The sequence below is a fragment of the Trichomycterus rosablanca genome, chromosome 3 (genome assembly GCF_030014385.1).
Source record: "Trichomycterus rosablanca isolate fTriRos1 chromosome 3, fTriRos1.hap1, whole genome shotgun sequence".
NCBI classification, from domain to species: Eukaryota; Metazoa; Chordata; class Actinopteri; order Siluriformes; family Trichomycteridae; genus Trichomycterus; species Trichomycterus rosablanca.
This window is the reverse complement of record NC_085990.1, coordinates 24065972-24085774: the sequence shown is the minus strand read 5'-3', so window position 1 is coordinate 24085774 and position 19803 is coordinate 24065972. Positions and strand designations below refer to the sequence as shown.

Sequence of the window (19803 nt, the reverse complement as noted above, 5' to 3'; positions counted from 1 at the left end):
ATAATGAAGGGAATCAGACATTGATGACCCCAGACTGTTGACCAGCTAAAGTCTTGCATTAAGCAAGAATGGAGAAAACTTCCACTTGCAAGACTGCAAGTGTTCTCAGTTTGCAAACCTTTAGAACATGAAAAACCGCTTAAGTAAACATTTAGGAGAATTAACAAATTACAGATTCTTGTTTTTAGTGCCTTTTACAAAATGTCTCTTCATTCACATTAATACTCCATAACGTTGTTAAATGTAACATGCTCCCTTTATTCCTCTACTGCTTTAGTATGTCATATGCTTCCACAAATGTGTGTAAGTGTAAAGTTTGGATGTTAGAAATCAATGCTTTGTAATCTAATTTGTCTTGACCCACACTATAGCATCAGTACAGTGTAGCCGGACGGACACCTGAAGGAGGTTCTGATTAAAAATGACTCTAATGATGCATCACTCCATATTTCACATGTGAGCTCCAGCAAAAGAGTGACCAAAGAGAAAGACCTACACACACACACACACACACAGTGGGAAGCACTAAAATGACACCAACTTGGTAATGACATGGTAGTGTGTTGTTCTGGTATGAGTGTTACACTAATACTAGAGCAACACACTACCATGGCATTGCAATATTAGATGCAGTGGTGTTGTTGGGTTTTATATATAAGAAGTTACACTTTTGTGATTAAAAATTCTTCTTCATCTTTTCCTTAACCACATTTCTTTTGCTTCCAAGTCTGTTTATTGTTTTTTTCCTTGATCTTTTTATTTGTAAAAAAATTTTTAACCCGATTTTTAGCGTGTCCAATTTTTACCCAATTTTGTTATGCTTCCTCTCCACTGGTGCTGACCCCGCCCCGATTGAGGAGAGTGAGACTGACACATGCCCCCTCCGACACATGTGCAGTAGCCGACTGCATCTTTTCACCTGCACGAGGCGAGTTCCTTTGCGATCTGCCTTGTGCACAGAGAGCCACACCCTGATCAGCATTATTCCTCTACTCTGTGCAGACGCCATCAATTAGCCAGCAGAGGTCGTAACTGCATCAGTTATGAGGTCCCTATCCGGCTCCCTACCCTGTATGAACAACAGCCAAACGTTGTTCATATAGCCCCTCAGCCCAGCCAGATGGCAGAGCTGAGATTCGATACGATGTATTTGAAATCCCAGCTCTGGTGTGCTAGCATATTTTACCGCTGCGCCACCTGAGCGGCTTTTTTATTTATTTTATTTATTTTTACCTTATTTTCCAAATTGGTTTCTTTGTGTCATCCCTCCTATTTTCCCAGTTTTTTTCTCCACCTCTACAATGAAATGAAAGAGCAATTCAAAAATGATAGTCTTTTTTTTCCTTCCCTTTCTTTCCATGTTATCCTTTCTTTTATTTACAGTTTTTTTTCCTTCCCCATCATTCCTCCTTTTCTTCATTTCCATTTTATTTCCTCAGCTTCTCTGCTTTATTTCCTGTTCTTATCATTTTTTCTCAGTTTTTTCATCATTTTCCTTCTTTCACTTCTTTCTTCTTGTCTTTTGCTCTTTATTTTCTCTCCTTGTATCTCACTTTCTGCCTTTTTTCTTGTTCTTTGTTTGTTTCTTCTTTATAACTTCCTTCTCCTATTCTTCCTGTACTTCTTCCTTTTTTTTCCATCCTCTTGTAACGTTTTATGGGCTATGACGAGACGAGGGGCAGACACACGCAGAAATGTAGAACTGAAGTTTAATAATAACCAAAATACAGAAGACAAGTATAAACAAGACAGGACAAACAAACACAAGACCTATGCTAATGCTAACTGCTAACCGCTAATACTAAGCTAAACACACAAACAATGCTAAAGCTAAGCTAAACTATGTGACCCTAAGCTGAGACTGCTAAAGCTAAACACACAGGAACTAAGCTAAATGCTAATGCTAATCTAAACTAACACACATGAACAAGGCTAAACAAAGCTGAAAAACCGAACTAAACAGAACATAATGGGCTAGACAGAGCTAAACAGGGTTAAACAGGGCTAAATAGATCTAAAGCAAGCAGATAAACGGACAGAGTCAAAAACAAATTCAAAGATACCAAAGTCAAAAGAGCTTACAAAGTCACGCATTGGGGGAAAAACCAAGTCAAAATAGTCTCCAAAGACTGTTCCCCAGCTCCCCTCTTAAATACCCTCAGATGAGGGGCAGCTGGGGCTAATTAGCAGAGGGGACTAATCATAAAAGGGGCATTGGCTCAGGACTGAGAGTGAGAAAGGGGCTTGGCACTCCTACACTGGAGCACAGAGGGCTGAATCTGTGACATCTCTCCTTCTTTTCTTGTTTATTACTCCATTTATATTCCATATTTCCACCTTTTGTGTCCTCTCCAAAAGTATTTGATGGAATGATGAAAGCCTTTAGCTGTCACACTCTGCTGTTTGTTCCTCCTCAGGTTCAGGTTTCATCAGGCAATGGTGGGAATATCATATACTGTGCCCAAGTTTGTTTGTTTTTTTCTTGGCATTTTTTGTGTTTGTTTATTTATTTGTGATTTTCTTTTTGGTTTATCCATGAGCCCATGTCAACGTGATCCTATGTGTTGGCATTTTTTTGACAGCTGCAAAAGCATGCTTGGCCTGAGCTAAGTGTCAAAGAAACATGCAATGTTTTGGTGTAAATTGTGATATGATGTGACCACATGCATAGTCAGAAGCAATTTGTGACAAGACAAAACATGTTAACTGTCATGACTAGTTACATTTGTACAATATTGTGGTTGTCTCAAATTTGATGATCATTTCCCACTATGAAGTGTGCAAACAGTGTTTTAAAACATACCAGCATTATTAAATGTCATTTTCCTGTCTCTCTTTTTCTGTCTTCTGTTTCAGGTGTGCCGAACAATGTTGGCCCAGTCAGTAAGTAACAGAATCCATTAGAATCTCCCGGAGCTCCGCATGATGCCTGGCTTTTGTTCATCAGTCCGCTTGGTTTTTTGACATTCATTTCTTTTTCACAAAGCCCTTAAATTCATTTAAAATAGTTACATTTAGACATTAGCTAATAACAGCATGACACCATTGTTATTTAAAGAATATCATTCGAGAGGTCATGTGACGGGTCTGGATAAAGTAAGAAAGCTTGTGGAAATACATTAATAGATTTACCATGAGCAAACCTGAAAGTCATTTTGAGTGTTGATTATGTGTCTATAGACATACAAGGGAGGTACCCAAGCACAATACTAATCTGATGCATAATGTGCACAATTGCGGCATGCCAATTCTTATCCCTCTGTGATACAGTGTTGCTTCTAGGTAATATACCCTTTTTGGCCTTTTACATTCACACAGTACATAATCAGCTAGGATGCTATAATTTAAATATGAGGCAGGACCCTAGCCTCTTAAGGCTATTTTTAATTTTTTTGCAGCCCAAGTCACATGGTTCAGCTCCATCATCTCTACACAAAATTGGTCTAAAAACATCTGTTTTTTCACAATCTGGAAAAACATCAATCTGGAATAATGTTTAATTTCTAATTGTTTCATGTACTTTATTTAATAATTTTATAATAAAAAATGGTTAAGCTGCAATTGTGGCCTTGAAGTACCATCAAACCATTATGAATTCATACCGTTGCACTGTATTTTAATGTTGTGTATCTAGGTTTATACACTGTTTAAAAGCATAGCAGTCATCATAATTTTTTTTTAATGCATTTTCTCCCATTTCTCCCGATTTTAGCGCATCCAATTTATACCCAATTGCTTCCTCTCCACTGGAGCTGACCCCCAACCCGGTTGTGGAGAGCGAACTGACACATGCCCCCTCCGACACATGTGCAGTAGCTAACCGCATCTTTTCACCTGCATGAGGCGAATTCATATGCCCATCAGCTTTGTGCACAGAGAGCCACACCTTGATGAGCATTATTCCTCAACTCTGTGTAGACACCATCAACCAGCCAGCAGAGGTTGTAATTAACTCAGTTGTAAGGAGTCCCTATCTGGCTTGTCCTACCCTATGAACAACAGCCAATTGTTGTTCATGCAGCCGCCCAGCCCAGCCAGATGGCATAGCTGAGATACGATACGATGTATTCGAAATCCCAGCTCTGGTGTGCTGGCGTGTTTTACCTCTGCGCCACCTGAGCGGCTCATAATTTTATTTTTATCACTACAAAGTAATTTATACAAAACAGGAATTATAATGCATACCATAAAAGGTTAGGAAGACATCATGTCCTTGATGTGTTAATTCCAAAGTTTCTTTAAAGCATCAAGCGTCATTTGACTTTTTGACTTTACAAACTATTTTATGTTGGTAGAAATAGAAATATTTAACCAATTACCAATAGATATTGTCTACTTTTGTTTTCTCTCTTTTTGCTTTGTCCCAATTTGGATTAAATCAATTTCCCAGTGCATTTGGCAAACTAAAGTGGAACCTTTGCTGACACATAAAGCCACCAGTCGCATCTTTGCGCAAACAAGCGATGGATTCTTACAGAGAGTCTCACCCAATTGTTTCTATTAAGCTCCTTGCCAGGTAGATTATAGATTCCTTGCTTTTAAAGACACGCAATATCTGATAAATAGTATGTAATATTCATAAATTTCACAGCCATTCACATGCTTATTAAATCCTGTATACTAACATACATGCCACACTTATCTGCATCTTTTAAAGCTTTTCTTGCTTGTGCCAGTCACTTGAATCTGTTTTTCTAAAACAAGACACTGGGATGAAAATATATTTTTCTTTCCTCCCGGTTTAGTGAGTTCTAACTGCATCACAAGTGTTAAATATGGCTTACTTAAGCTAGCACAGGTCCTAACATTTAGCTTCTGTCAGGTGATATAAGACACAGACTACTCACATGCATACCAACATGTTTCCTCATATGTATTCTAAATAAATGGCACAGGAATGAGCACTTTATGAAGCTTGAGCCCTCTCCACGAGCATGATAAGGAAAAGGTCATTTTAATATGAGCATTATCAAGTCCAGCCGGGGGCCTTGAGTTACTGCAGCTGGGTGGCTCAATGACTTGACAGCTGCCAGAAAAAATATTAAACAAGTCAAAGTCCATTCAGAGATGAGGTGTTTCCACATCAAAGCAGCTTTTTAATGGGAATTTTTCTGGATCAGTCTCTGCTGGATGCACAAATGCACCTCTCTGCATGTGCCAATTCAATTCTAACCTGACATGGAAGTCATGTTTGTTCTTTTTCACTTCGACAAAAATCACTCTGTAATGGTGAGGATCTGGTAACTATCCTAAAAAATTGTATTGTCTTGGTAATAGTGGTATGTTAAAGCAGATGTGTAGTAATCCTGAAGAGCCTAATATGCTCTCTCTCATAAACAGCTCTGATCCTCTAAGACATGCTTCCACAAGACATCTGGAGACATCCTGTGGTATCTGGTACCAAATTGAATTGACTTACATTGCATTTGCATGGAGAAATTCATCTTACCAGCTACCTACTTCCATTGCTCCAAGGTCTGGTTTTGATGGTAGATAAAAGTTAGCATGGGCACTTGAGTGTCTTGCAACTATGCATCGCTGTACACATAAGGGTTTAATGCACTATGTGTTGTGACACAATCACCTCATCACCAGGACTAAAATGATCTGCAATTTGAGCCACAGTAGCTCCTTTGTTGGGTTGCACCAGACGCCATAGCCTTCATGTCTAGCATCAATAAGTGGTGGTTGCCCAACACCCTGTTGGTGGTTTGTGGCTTGTCCCCACTCAGACTATTGTCTGTGGGTACTCACAACGACTGCCTTTGGGCACCTCTTGCTAGTTTGGAGAAACTTCAATCCGGTTGTCTGGCCATAATGATTTGGTCCTTATTGCTTAACCACTGTGGTGTGTGTCCTGGTGGTGAAGAGAAAGTAAATAGTGTGGTACTCCAGCACTTTTTGTAAGATCCACCACTGGCCGATGGAAAAAAGCACTTTGCAGCTTTACACATTTTGGAGGGGACATGTCCAATCTACTCATTAGTGTTTGTTCCTTTTTAATATACAGTAAATAATCAGTCATTAACATTAGCCACATGGACTGGATTTGTGTTATAATTAGAGCAATTTTAAAGCTTTGTTTATTTAGGACAAAATGACAGATTTTACACAAGTTTATTTATTTGAGGACTCCTGAATGACCTCAGTCTGATCTGGATGACTAAAGACCTTGCTATGCCTTTATTAAATTATTTCCAATGTTCAAGTCAGTATACAGATTGCTACAGCTAATATAGCAAAGAAAAGTCTTGATACACATTTAAAACAACAGAAATTAATGTTTGCTGACAACCAAGTGGACAATATTGCATCCCTTCACCCATTGGCACTGTGTGTGTGTTTGTGTGTGTGTGTGTGTATGTGTGTGACATTATCGTTGCATGAGCTGCATGTTCTTTCCATGTTGTCCAGTGTGAGCCGCAACAACTGCCACACATAAACACAAACCATTTGTACACATCATTCATACACATACTGTCCATGTACACATGGTTCGTACACACACCATACATACACACACCTCATACACACAGCCTAATAAACCCATTTATTACTGACACAGATAGCTGAAGCTTTTTCAACACATTTGGCCTTGCATTTCCACCAGATAAAAGATCAACCATATTGAGCGCTTACAATACTGCCACCATCAGTTTCTGTCTATTAAAAGACAGTGAACACTTTCTTTTAAAAGAAAATATTTCTACACTGCCCCGCATGTTTCTGTACTAGAGTTTACCCCACAGTTAAACCTGAAACCTGAAAACAGCATTTGCTAAAGATTAATTCACTGAAAACAAGAGAAGGTACAAACCCCATTTCAACAAAAGTTTCACATTTTATTTTACTGACAAAAGTGCAAAGATAAAGGCTGCTTAGATGGTGCAGCAGTAAAATACGCTAGCACACCAGAGCTGGGATTTTGAATACATCGTATCGAATCTCAGCTCTGCCATCTGGCTGGCTGAGCAGCTACATTAACAACGATTGGCTGTTGTTTACAAGGTGGGATGAGCCAGACCAGGGTTCCTCATAACTGGTGCAATTACGACCTCTGCTGGCTGACTGATGGCACCTGCACAGAGTTGGGGAATAATGCTGATTAGGGTGCACAAGGCTGATCCTCATTAACTTGCCTCATGCAGGTGAAAAGATGCAGTCAGTACTGCACACGTGTCAGAGGGGGTGTGTGTCAGTTGCGAAGCTCCTCAGTCAGAAGTGGAGGATTGTATCGGTAGAGGTGAAGCATAGTGCAATCAGGGTGATTGGATACGACTAGATTAGGGGAAAAAATTGGGGGGGAAATAGTGCAAAGAAAAAAAATTCTAATGTTTTCACTGAACAACTTTGTTAACTTTTGTAAATATAAAACATTTAGAATTTGATGCCTGCAATACACTAAAAAAGTGGCAAAAATAAGAGCGCAATATTTACACTATTTTGAAACCAAGTTCACCATACCAAAGATTAAATTGACCATCCAGACTTTTATCAGCGAAAGGTGCAAAGCCAACATCTGTCGTGTTATAGAAGTGTCTTGCATATGTGTGAAATTATCGTTGATTTGGAGGTATATATTGGGATTTTAGAGAGACACATGCTGCCATGAAGGCAACGTCTTTTCCCAGTCTATGGTTATTTCAGCAAGACAATGCCAGGCCTCATTGTGCACAAGTTACTACAGCATGACTTTGCAGACACAGAGTTTATGTGCTTGACTATCAACAGTCCAGGTCTGTGTCCTATTGCAAATGTATAGTGCATCATAACGAAAGGAATCAGACAATGACTGGTGGAACAGCTGAAGTCTCGTATCAAGCAGAAATGTACTAAAATTCCACTTATTAAACTGCAACAATTAGTATACTAGTTCCCCAAACATTAAAAAATATGTCATTAGTTGAAAAGGTGATGTAACACAGTGCTTCTGTCCAAGATTCTACATTTGCTTAGTATTACAAAATAAAATAAAGTTGATCAGTAAAAACATTTGAACATTTCTTTGTATGTTTTATTACATATTACAAAATAGGCGCTCAGGTGGTGCAGGGGAATATTCCGCTAGCACACCAGCGCCGAGATTCTGAACTCCCCGGTTCGAAACTCAGCATTGCCACCGGTCGGCTGGGCGCCATCTAGCGGGCATATCTGGCAGTGCCTGCAGACACGATTCTGCTAGGGCGAGATGACCGGACTATGTGGGTGGGGTCTTCAAATGCTGTGTATGGACCCTGACTGGCAGATAGAGAGGCGTCAGTGCAGTGACTGCAATCAGGGATCCCCAGCGGAAGACAAATTGACTACTCTAAATTGGAAGAAAATGCATAAATACAATAGATAATTACATATTACAAAATGTCCAATCTTTTCTGAAAATGGGGATTGTATGTCTAACTCTAGCCAAAAATAAATAAATAAAAATAAATAAAAACATTCACCCAGTGCTTTATCGGTACAGCTGTCTCAAATGTACATTCACCCGTGGATAAACTTTGTTAGTACACAATTACATACATACATACATATCTGTTGCTCTACACACCTTCCCACCTGTAGAGATGAGGTTTAGGTGCTGGACCATTTTCCGCACTGCAATGACACTAACATGATAATGACATGTGTTGGTAGTGTGTGTAGTTCTGGTAAAAGTGTAGCAGGTGCAGCAGCCTTGTTGGGTTTTTTAAAATACTGTTTAAACGCACTAGCCTTTTTATTAAGAACACATTTCCTATTAGCACTGGTTGTAGGTGAACCAGTTATTTTCTTTCTGTTTTCTTCCTTTTATCAGTGGACACTTTCCGATCACAAAACGCTGTTGGCTTTATATTTTTGGTTAAAGCACTATTACAGTGCATTGTGGTGTACAGTATAGTGTGTTGTGAGCTTTTGTTCTGGTGGAAATTGTTTAAACTGTGGCAGTAGGAAATGAATCTGTAAAAGATGACTCACATCCCATTCAGCCTCACCTACACACCCACCCAACACTAATCCACCTAACATCAGCAAGCTCAGTGTGTGTTTACTCATCACCCACCACACAGCCTGAGCTTCAGATAGTTAGCAGAATGGGTCAGTGTCCTTTAGGACAAGGTTACACACAAGTGTAAAATAGAAAAAAAAAACTGAAATAAACACAGCAGTTGCTCTGTGAGCGTAGCTGAATTCCGTATTGACTCTCCTCAATTATATCTCCAGCTTATTAAGCTTGCTGAGACCTGCCTATCATGGGCATTAGAGCAAAATTAATATTTTAAGATGTGAGTCGATCTCTGCAGAATTGCATTTCATTAAAGCTGCTCTGCTGATTAAAGCCAGTCACTCCTTGCTTAGAAGATTGTTTTTATTCAAACAACATGAACGAGCAATGCAGAACAGGTGTGACCAGCATCAAAGCTAATCAGCTGTTAAAGTAGAAATAATTCATTTTATTACCTGGTGTTTCAAAGCAAATCCCAGCCGTAGAGTTGCTGGAGAATGTATCTGCGATGGGTGCATGTGGAAATCAACATATTGAGTTGAGGCTGAGCATTTTCTCTCTGATATTTAGTGTCTCTTTAAAGAAAACCTAAATTATTAAAAACTCTTTTTTTCCTTTAGATATGCCAATCAAGCTTTTTATCATTAACTTGTTCAAACTTTTGTTTCCATCGTTCTTGTAACAAAAGCCTGTTTCCAATACTATTAAACACTCCCTTGCCGATTTTAATGTACAAGAATGAACAAAACATTAGTACCATCCCCAAAAATGTGCATGGCAATCCCTATGTGGTAACAATCGTGCATGTACAATGGGCTGATAGAAGTTCCTCGTAGTTTATGTGTTGAATGCAGCAGATATGATCAGCAAGTGGTGTCACAAGCAGCCATGGTAAATGTCATTTGACAGATGTGAAGTGGGACAAACCATGAACCACCGACAGGTTGTTGGCCAGCCAGGACTTATTGATGCCAGAGGACATGAATACTATTTATTCTGGTATGGACCAACAAAATAAGTTCTGTGGCTTAAATTCCAGGTCATTTTAATCCTTGTGATATGGTTGATGTGTCACAACACATTGAATGCAAGGTGAATCAACACACATGCAAGAACAAAAATAGACCCAAGTGCAAATGTTTAACACTGATTTATGGGTGGTACCTGCTACAGGAAAGGAATGTCATGCCACCTCTTAGGTAGTCCACTTTCCATGGGCAATTTTACTGTGAGGCCCAAAATGCATTAACATTGGGGTGAGTTCCCTGAAAACTAAAGAATGCTGGCATCGCGCACCAGCGGAAGACTGGACCAGACCAAAAGACTATCAAAAAATATCACAGCTTTAAAGCATGACAAGTGTGCCAACAAAGGAGCTGACAAGTGTGAAAGAGAGAAACCGTGATATATAGAAAAACTCCCACCTGATGCAAATTAATGCTTAGGAGGCACAAGTGATTATCACTTAACAGCGACTCTGCACCTTTGTGCCCCTTCTTCCGGCCAAAATAGCAGTGCAGAAGGACACAACTCAGTTCATTCAGCAGATGAGCCACATTGCACCAGCACCAAGGATCTACAGTATTTCCTTTCCACAGACCTTCAGTCTGATATTAAACTGATGCATGGTCTTATCCAAGATAAAGTGTAAATTTTTTGGCTTTGTCCCAATTCACATCACCTTATTCTAAATACACCATCAAATATATCACTATTAATGCTGCAGTTGTTTTTAACACTTTATAATGTGCTACTGTTTTAAAATAAATTATAATAATAATTTGTAACAACGCAAGTGTCACTGAGGCAGAAGGTGTAGCCATGCACATGCAAGAATTAAACTAAAACCCAATTTGTAGGAAAAATAAAAGAGGTGGCCAAAATTAAGTGGACAGAGCAGAATAAAAACTGGTTGTCACAAAATGACAGTTCTCAGAAAAAAAAATAAAAGAAAGAAAACTAAGAACAAGCCAGAAAAAGCAATTATGAGAGGCACCCAATTGTGGGAAAGGACCACTTTGGAAAGGGGCCCTTGTGACGGCCAAAAAAGGCCACAACACTGGCAGTGTTCCCATAAGGAGATAGATTGAGCCTGGCATCATGGTTTTAAGAGCGTAGCAAAGAGATTCATTGTAAGTAGAAACACCTCCACCAGAGCAAATCAACACTCAACAAGGCGCCGGTGACTGTTAAAAGGAACCAACACGTCAATCATCTGCACCATCATGCCCCCTCAGTCATATATGGCATGATTCCATTACTGAGACCAACTGCTGATCTCAGCAACTTGTACGAATGTCCATGTGAACACAGCTTTAGCCCTGTAGTCTAAAGTCGGCAAGGGCATGTTAAAATTTTTTATTTGTTGGTCTGTTTGAAAACTAGATGGAACAAAGTTTAGTTTGTTTGTCAGTATATATAATCTAAATAAATGAAAATGCTAGCAGATGCCTATGCTATTAATAAGTCTTAGCATCACCTCTCCATATTGATTTATCACATTTTCATCAGTTTATTTATTTATTTACTTTAATTTCCTCATAAAATACAGTTTAACATAAAATGAATTACATAAAGTATGTAAAATCTACCAGCTACTCTAATAGGTTTGCGTGTATTGTGCAATGTGTCATTGCTTATTTTATAAATACACCTACCGTACAGATGAACTTTTTGGGAATGCCATTACTGACTGTAGCACATCTGTACACTTTGTTTCCCCCCAAGTAGACAATATATGTTCTGGACCATTCTCATCACTGCACTGACAATAACATAGTAATGACAAGGTAGTGTGTGTTGTTCTGGTATGAGTGTAGCAGTGCTGTTTAAATCCTATTTCATTCACTTTCCTCTCTATTAGGAACACATACCTTATTAGTGCTGGTTGTAAGTGGACAGTTAGATATGTGATGAGTGTTAATCATCCGCTAGTCATTTATCAGTGGACACTTTCTGATAATTTTTGATTAAAGTCCTAGTCTTTTTCCAGCTTTTAGGTGTTTAGAGGATCCCACCAACACTGCTGCACCTGCTACACTTATACCATTACAACACACACTACAATATTATTACCATGTTAGTTAGTGTTACTATCTGGTCAAAGTAAGCCCTACAGGGGTCCTGTTACATTGATAAATTGGATACAGGGGGTACAAAACAGATGGGGTGAAGTCACAGTCAGTATAGTATAAATATAGGTAACAGTAAATGAACCTCATAAAATGGCCAAAGAATGTACATACAAGATAGTTAAACATTCACATTAGGTTTCACTCGCACTGCTCTAAAGTCACTCAGGCATGAGGCAACCCATGTTAATTTCCACACAAAAACACAGATAAAATGGACAGCAAGTCTTTTTTTTATCCCTGGCCTGTCCAGCATTTCCACCATCTCTAGGAGGAAATGATGAATTGTATGTAATTATGAAGATTCTCACCCTGCTATCTGTCATTAGCGCCCACCGGCGCCTTCTCACATCACTAATTCATTGTTATTCTTTCTTCCTGAAATGGCATGTAATTAGATATTGATCGAATAATCAATCTGATGAATTTATGCGAAGGTTTTCTAAACATAGAGATGCATGGCGTGCAAGACAGGCATATCAACGTGTACACACTAAAAGAAATCTTAGTTAGCATCACAAACACATTGGTGCTTTTTTCTCATTTTTTTAGCCATCATCCCATCCAATGCAAGAAATCCATAAAAAGAACATGCAACAAATTACATACAATGAATGTTTGACTGGTTTTGGGATGCATTTCCTGCTTGTTTCCTGTCAGGCTTGGCGGTTCCCAGTTGTGCAAGAGAGTTTTGCAGAACCCAAGCCTTAGCTGTGTGTGTGTGTGTGTGTGTGTGTGTTTAGCCGTCTCTGTGTCCACCTGGTCCAACCTAGATCCATTTTTAGTGCATTTGATTGATCACACACACACACAAGGTCCATTCTAACAACTGCTCGTTTCTTCTGATTGCATACAGTCCGGCAGAATGTTTCATCCCTAGGTGTTGCTAACCGAAATCAAGGTAGGATATACTTTAGACCAAATATTGTTTCTTTTTCTTTTTATCCCCTTTTTTATTGTTCTTTCCAGATCTGCCACACAAAGCAGCCTGTAGTGTAAGTTGAATGAAATAACCCAAGATTCAACCTCCCAGTTTTAGTAGGGGATCTCGTTCGTGGTGCTGTCAGGCAAAAGTCTTGACAGCCTCCAATTGGTCAAACTTGTTTTCATTTTTTTCTTCTGTCTTGATAACGTACAAGAAGCTCTGACAAGTCTGAGAGCAGTGCTGAGATTAAGCAGCTATAATAAATGTCAGACTTCTTCCTCAAACAAAACACATACATACACACACACACACACACACACACACATGCTCCAGTTTCAGACTTGGAGACTTGATAATGGTGTAAGGCCTGTAGAGACTTGATTTTCTCTCAGCCAGGACAATAAAGAGAGGAAGAGAATAAATCGAGGTAAAATGTTGTAGCAGTTTGAGTTCAAGTTCTATGTAAGATTTGTGGTAAGGGAGGGTAAGTGAGTAGGTAAAGTGGTAGGTAGATCATGAAGGGTTGATGTTGAGTAAACATGAAGGTGCAGGAATTCTCATTGTTTCATAACTGAACCCGTATGTAGTTTATCTGGTACGTTTTATAAGCTACACCTACTAAACATATGAATTTTGTGGGTATCCAAATACTGACTGTAGCTCATTTGTTGCTGTGTTCAGTCAGTCAGTCATGCCCTCTACCCCATGTATCATTCATTTGAAAGGGGTCCCTGTAGATTATGTGATATTCTGTAGCTGGCATTCTTCAATTTTAAGTTTTTCCATGAGTAGAAGCTTTGTGGGTTTTGTATCCATTGGGCAGCTACAAAAAAAATAATAATTCAAAAGTAGTCATGAGTGAATTGGGAGACGGATCACTCAATGCATTATACCACATAAAATCAATCGAATCTAAAGAGGGAGAGCAATGAGTGGAACTGTGACCAAGTCCACCAATACACTGAGACCCCAAAACAGCCCAATGCTTCTCCCTCCACCATAACTAGGAATAAAATAAATCACTAAGGGAGTCAAATGGTTGAACCGAGCAGAGTTTCTTTAAAGAGGCAGAATTGAATCTATGGTAAAGAATCTGAGAACTGACAAAGCAATAAAATGCCAAAAAGATGAAAGGTAAGAGAGCTTGATTTACTAAGAAAAGTAAGTTATCACAGCACTAGCAGTTTACCTTAGCAGCTCTTTACATTTCGGGCTTCATTAAATAGTTGCCAAGTCAGCCATAAAGAACGCTGTTACCCCTAGGATGTGTAGTCCTTTTAGAATCTTTTGGGTCACTCTGCACTTCCTGCCACCCCCAGAAATGGCTCCAGACATTCCTAGTTCTCAGTTGCGGCAGAATTCTCGGATCAGATTTGGGTTAAGGATATGTCAGGCCGGGACCCAGGGATGTCCCTCTGGGCTGTAACCTTCCTAATCCACCACATATTGGTTGCCCCTTTTACATGGCATACATCAAGGGGATGTTTGACAGTGTAAACTGCGGAACAGGCAACCATTTGAGGTGGAGATGGGTTGGATGCAGGGTGGGGTTGTGAAGGAACTGAATTGAGGCATGATATGTGGAATGTAGGGTTCATTCGCACAGACTGGGGAAGTTGCAATATGTATGATGAGAACCGATCAACCATCCTAAAGATCTTAAATGGTCCCACATATCTGAGACCCAGCTTTCTGGACTCCGGGGGCAGGTCTTTGGTGGATAACCAAACCCACTGACTTGGACAAAGAGACGGTTCTAGGCACCTCTTCTGGTTTGCAGCAAAGGCTCTAGTGGCAGTGGTTTCTTGAAGAGCTTTACAGGCACAAATTTGGATTCTGGTATGATGGGCTCATAAAAGGGAGGGTTGGATGGGTTAGAAGTTTCCATTGGTGGTAGAGGGAGACTGGTTCAGTGTTGTACGAGCCAGGCTGATAAGAAGGAACAAAATCATATCTGCCAAAAAACAGAGCTCATCTGACCTGATGGTAATTCGGATGCCTGGCATCCAAAATGTATGCCAAGTTTTTGTGATTATTTCAGACCAGAAACTGATGTTTGGCCCTATTTAACCAGTGCCTCCATACCTTGAGGGTGAGCTTAACTGCAAGATGTTTATCCTCAACATGGTTTCTTTCACAGGGCAATAGTAGGTGAGAAAAATATGCAAAGTGCAGTTTATCTACCTCAATGACTAAAGAGACTTCAGGTTAGTTTCAGCACTTGGGCTAAGACATGGTGCTTCTTAAGGTTGTCAAACGCTTCCTGAGCTGATGAAACCTACCCAACTTCTTGCTGGTCAGAGTGGTTAGTGGTATCAGAACAGTACTAACGTTCTTCATGAACCATCTGAATAAGTTGGCAAAGCCCAGGAAACATTGGACCAGCCAAACCGAAGTGGAGCAAGGCGACTCTATGATGGCCTTGAGATTTTCTGGATTCATTTGCAGGGTGCACCTGGAAACAACAGAGCCCAAGAAGACCATGGGGCTGGTGTAGAACCAGGACTTCTCAAGCTTAACGTAAAGGTGGTTATTAAAAAGCAATTGCATGCCACCTGCTCTTCTAGATTCCTCCTGTAGATAAGTGTCACTGAGGTAGACTAACATGTTATGCCCAAGTGCTTTCAGGAGTACATTGTTTATGAACTGCTGGAAGACAGTTGGGGGCATTCATGAGGCTGAAGGGCATTACCCTGTATTCATAATGATCCAAAGGGGTGATGAATACTCTCTTTCACTTAATCCCCTGATGCACTCTGTTGAGGCTGTAGACACTGTGCAGGTCCAGCTTGGTAAAAACAGAGGCCTGCTGCAGAGTTCATATGCGGCAGAGGGTGGCGATCCTTTAGGTAATCTTATTCAACCCTTAATAATATATGTATCCTTCTTTTCAAAGAAAAAAAGCCCACTCTGGAGAGGGTAAAAGAGGGACAAATACGGCCTCCTAAATATATTAATCCATGACATTTTGTTCCAGGGCCAATTGTGAGAATATCCTTCCTTGGATGGTGTAGTACCAGAGACGAGGTTAATCACACAGTCAAATGGACTGTGGGGTAAAAGGGCTTGGGCTCTGCACTTGCTAAAGACAGTGCAGAGGCCATGGTACTCCAGGGGCACCATTAACATGTCAGTTGTCTCTGCTGTAATGTAATTCAGGCTTGGGCCCCTTTCTGCCTGCTTTAAACAGGTGCTCTGACACAGAGGCCCCCAAAGGGAAACAAACCAAGCGCACCAATCTATCCTGGGCTTGTGCTGCTGACGCCAAAGGAAGCCCAGGAAATGAATCATACCACAAACAAATCTATCTAAAGCTACAGAGGAAGAGTACTAAGTGAAACTGTGACCAGGACCAGTGCACTAGCTTGGTACACTAAGACATAATCCATAAGACCATAAGACCATAATCCTCTCAAAACTTAGGACACACACAGCCTTTTTTTATTTTGGTTTTACTCCAAATCATGATTACAATTAACATCAAATATACTTATTGTCACTCATAAAATATGGAATTTCTGCATGAAAGTGCTCTCTAAACCTTTGAATATAACTGTTGTGTTAGCTTCATGTTTTTTAAAATATTTGTATGGCAAACATTTCATTTTAATGGTAACACATCCTGGCAAATTTGTTTTAATTTGAGTTTAAGATGAATATTAATTAAAAAAATAATTTTAGAGAACTATGATTTAATAATTCACTATTAGTTTTTAATTGTTTTTAAGTTTTTAAGTTTTTAATTTAACTGATTATTTTGGACAATACTGTGTGCTCTGCTGTGTGTTATGGGTTGGAAATGACTGACATATCCAGGCAGCTTTGGACTTGTATTTCATACTGTGGACAGATGGACAGATGACAGGTGCGTGTGTATGTGTGTGTGTGTGTGTGTGTGTGTGGGACCTGACCTCAATCCAGATCATGATAATAAAAACTCTGTACCCAAACAGCCAGCAGTATGCAACAAGTGGGCTGCATTTTACCAAGCACCCTGAATAACAACTGCAATTTTGTAACAGCTGACTGTTGTGTAAAGTTCTGATTGGTTGATGTAAGCCTGGTTTAAGCCTGGAAGCCCATTTTGATCTTTGTGAAACAATTGGAACATGTTCCAATTCTCTGGCAGCAAAAGCCTAGAAAAGCCCCAGAGCATAATACTAGTAATACTAGTTTGACAAGAGGTATAGTGTTGTTGGGTTTGAATGCCTTACCTTTTCTTCTCTTAACGTATCAATAGTTTGGTTGTATCTGACCTCAACCTTCATCCGGTAGGATTTTCTTCAATCAAGCTTGACATGTACAGCATCAGTAGTGTTACACCATCTTTTAGTTCATGGCCTGTTGTGTTGTATAGATTTTTGAAGGTTTTTGTATTTGTATGACTATAAAGAAAAATCATCTCTCAGTGAAAGGTGTACATTTTTCTGGCCTTGACAACTACACCACTACTTCATTATTTGTGGACTTTTAGTGTGTACTGGTTCCAACTAATCACTAACAAGGAATCAAGAGAATTTCAGTTGTTTGTTTATTTTGACCCAGCAGGTATATTCTTAAAAATCTCACCAAAAAACTACATTTTCAGTATATTCATAAACATGTATTTGGACAAAAGATCTAGCTACCTATTTAAATGTTAGAACAGATAGGCAAACATCATCATAGTTTCTACAGTCATCTAGTTTTATACAGGCTTACAGTTAAACCCGGGTGTGAAGATCACAGTTGATGTTTGTCTTTTCGATGCATTCACAGTTAGCCTGACTACATATGTATGCTTTATTTTTCTCACCTGCTTTGCAAGGCTTATATATATTAAGTCATTACTGATATTCACACATTATTTATCTTCCACAATGTCATGTCAATCCAGCATATTCCAGCATACAGTGTATCACAAAAGTGAGTACACCCCTCACATTTCTGCAGATATTTAAGTATATCTTTTCATGGGACAACACTGACAAAAGGACACTTTGACACAATGAAAAGTAGTCTGTGTGCAGCTTATATATCAGTGCAAATTTATTCTTCCCTCAAAATAACTCAATATACAGCCATTAATGTCTAAACCACCGGCAACAAAAGTGAGTACACCCCTTAGTGAAAGTTCCTGAAGTGTCAATATTTTGTGTGGCCACCATTATTTCCCAGAACTGCCTTAACTCTCCTGGGCATGGAGTTTACCAGAGCTTCACAGGTTGCCACTGGAATGCTTTTCCACTCCTCCATGACGACATCACGGAGCTGGCGGATATTCGAGACTTTGCGCTTCTCCACCTTCCGCTTGAGGATGCCCCAAAGATGTTCTATTGGGTTTAGGTCTGGAGACATGCTTGGCCAGTCCATCACCTTTACCCTCAGCCTCTTCAATAAAGCAGTGGTCGTCTTAGAGGTGTGTTTGGGGTCATTATCATGCTGGAACACTGCCCTGCGACCCAGTTTCCGGAGGGATGGGATCATGCTCTGCTTCAGTATTTCACAGTACATATTGGAGTTCATGTGTCCCTCAATGAAACGTAACTCCCCAACACCTGCTGCACTCATGCAGCCCCAAACCATGGCATTCCCACCACCATGCTTGACTGTAGGCATGACACACTTATCTTTGTACTCCTCACCTGATTGCCGCCACACATGCTTGAGACCATCTGAACCAAACAAATTAATCTTGGTCTCATCAGACCATAGGACATGGTTCCAGTAATCCATGTCCTTTGTTGACATGTCTTCAGCAAACTGTTTGCGGGCTTTCTTGTGTAGAGACTTCAGAAGAGGCTTCCTTCTGGGGTGACAGCCATGCAGACCAATTTGATGTAGTGTGCGGCGTATGGTCTGAGCACTGACAGGCTGACCCCCCACCTTTTCAATCTCTGCAGCAATGCTGACAGCACTCCTGCGCCTATCTTTCAAAGACAGCAGTTGGATGTGACGCTTAGCACGTGCACTCAGCTTCTTTGGACGACCAACGCGAGGTCTGTTCTGAGTGGACCCTGCTCTTTTAAAACGCTGGATGATCTTGGCCACTGTGCTGCAGCTCAGTTTCAGGGTGTTGGCAATCTTCTTGTAGCCTTGGCCACCTTCATGTAGCACAACAATTCGTCTTTTAAGATCCTCAGAGAGTTATTTGCCATGAGGTGCCATGTTGGAACTTTCAGTGACCAGTATGAGAGAGTGTGAGAGCTGTACTACTAAATTGAACACACCCCCCCTATGCACACCTGAGACGTAGTAACACTAACGAGTCACATGACATTTTGGAGGGAAAATGACAAGCAGTGCTCAATTTGGACATTTAGGGGTGTAGTCTCTTAGGGGTGTACTCACTTTTGTTGCCGGTGGTTTAGACATTAATGGCTGTATATTGAGTTATTTTGAGGGAAGAATAAATTTACACTGTTATATAAGCTGCACACAGACTACGTTTCATTGTGTCAAAGTGTCATTTTGTCAGTGTTTTCCCATGAAAAGATATACTTAAATATCTGCAGAAATGTGAGGGGTGTACTCACTTTTGTGATACACTGTACATCTTTTGAGTCCTTTCACAAGTACTGTCATAACACTGCATTCCATTTCTTGATGCACTTGTTCTCAAAAGCCTGATCGATACTGGAACAGCTGCTGGTCTGCTTTTGTTTGTCTGATGTAGGTAGGGCACATTGTGTTTTTATTTGTGACCTGGAAAACTATTTTAGAATGGAAAAAATGTAGGCTATATGTACAGTATATATATATATATATATATATATATATATATATAT

At 39.9% G+C, this 19803-nt stretch overlaps 1 protein-coding gene across 2 annotated transcripts in view; it reads left to right on the top strand.

Moving 5' to 3' along the window:
* ntng1a (netrin g1a) overlaps window positions 1-19803 on the top strand; it is a 241765-nt gene that overhangs the window by 193822 nt on the left and 28140 nt on the right. The window contains exons 5-6 of one of the 2 annotated variants that reach the window (XM_062991103.1): window positions 2857-2883; window positions 12968-13012. In XM_062991103.1, the coding sequence (XP_062847173.1) occupies window positions 2857-2883; window positions 12968-13012 (72 nt within the window). The remainder of the gene's footprint in view (window positions 1-2856; window positions 2884-12967; window positions 13013-19803) is intronic. The other variant, XM_062991104.1, reaches the window with a different exon arrangement.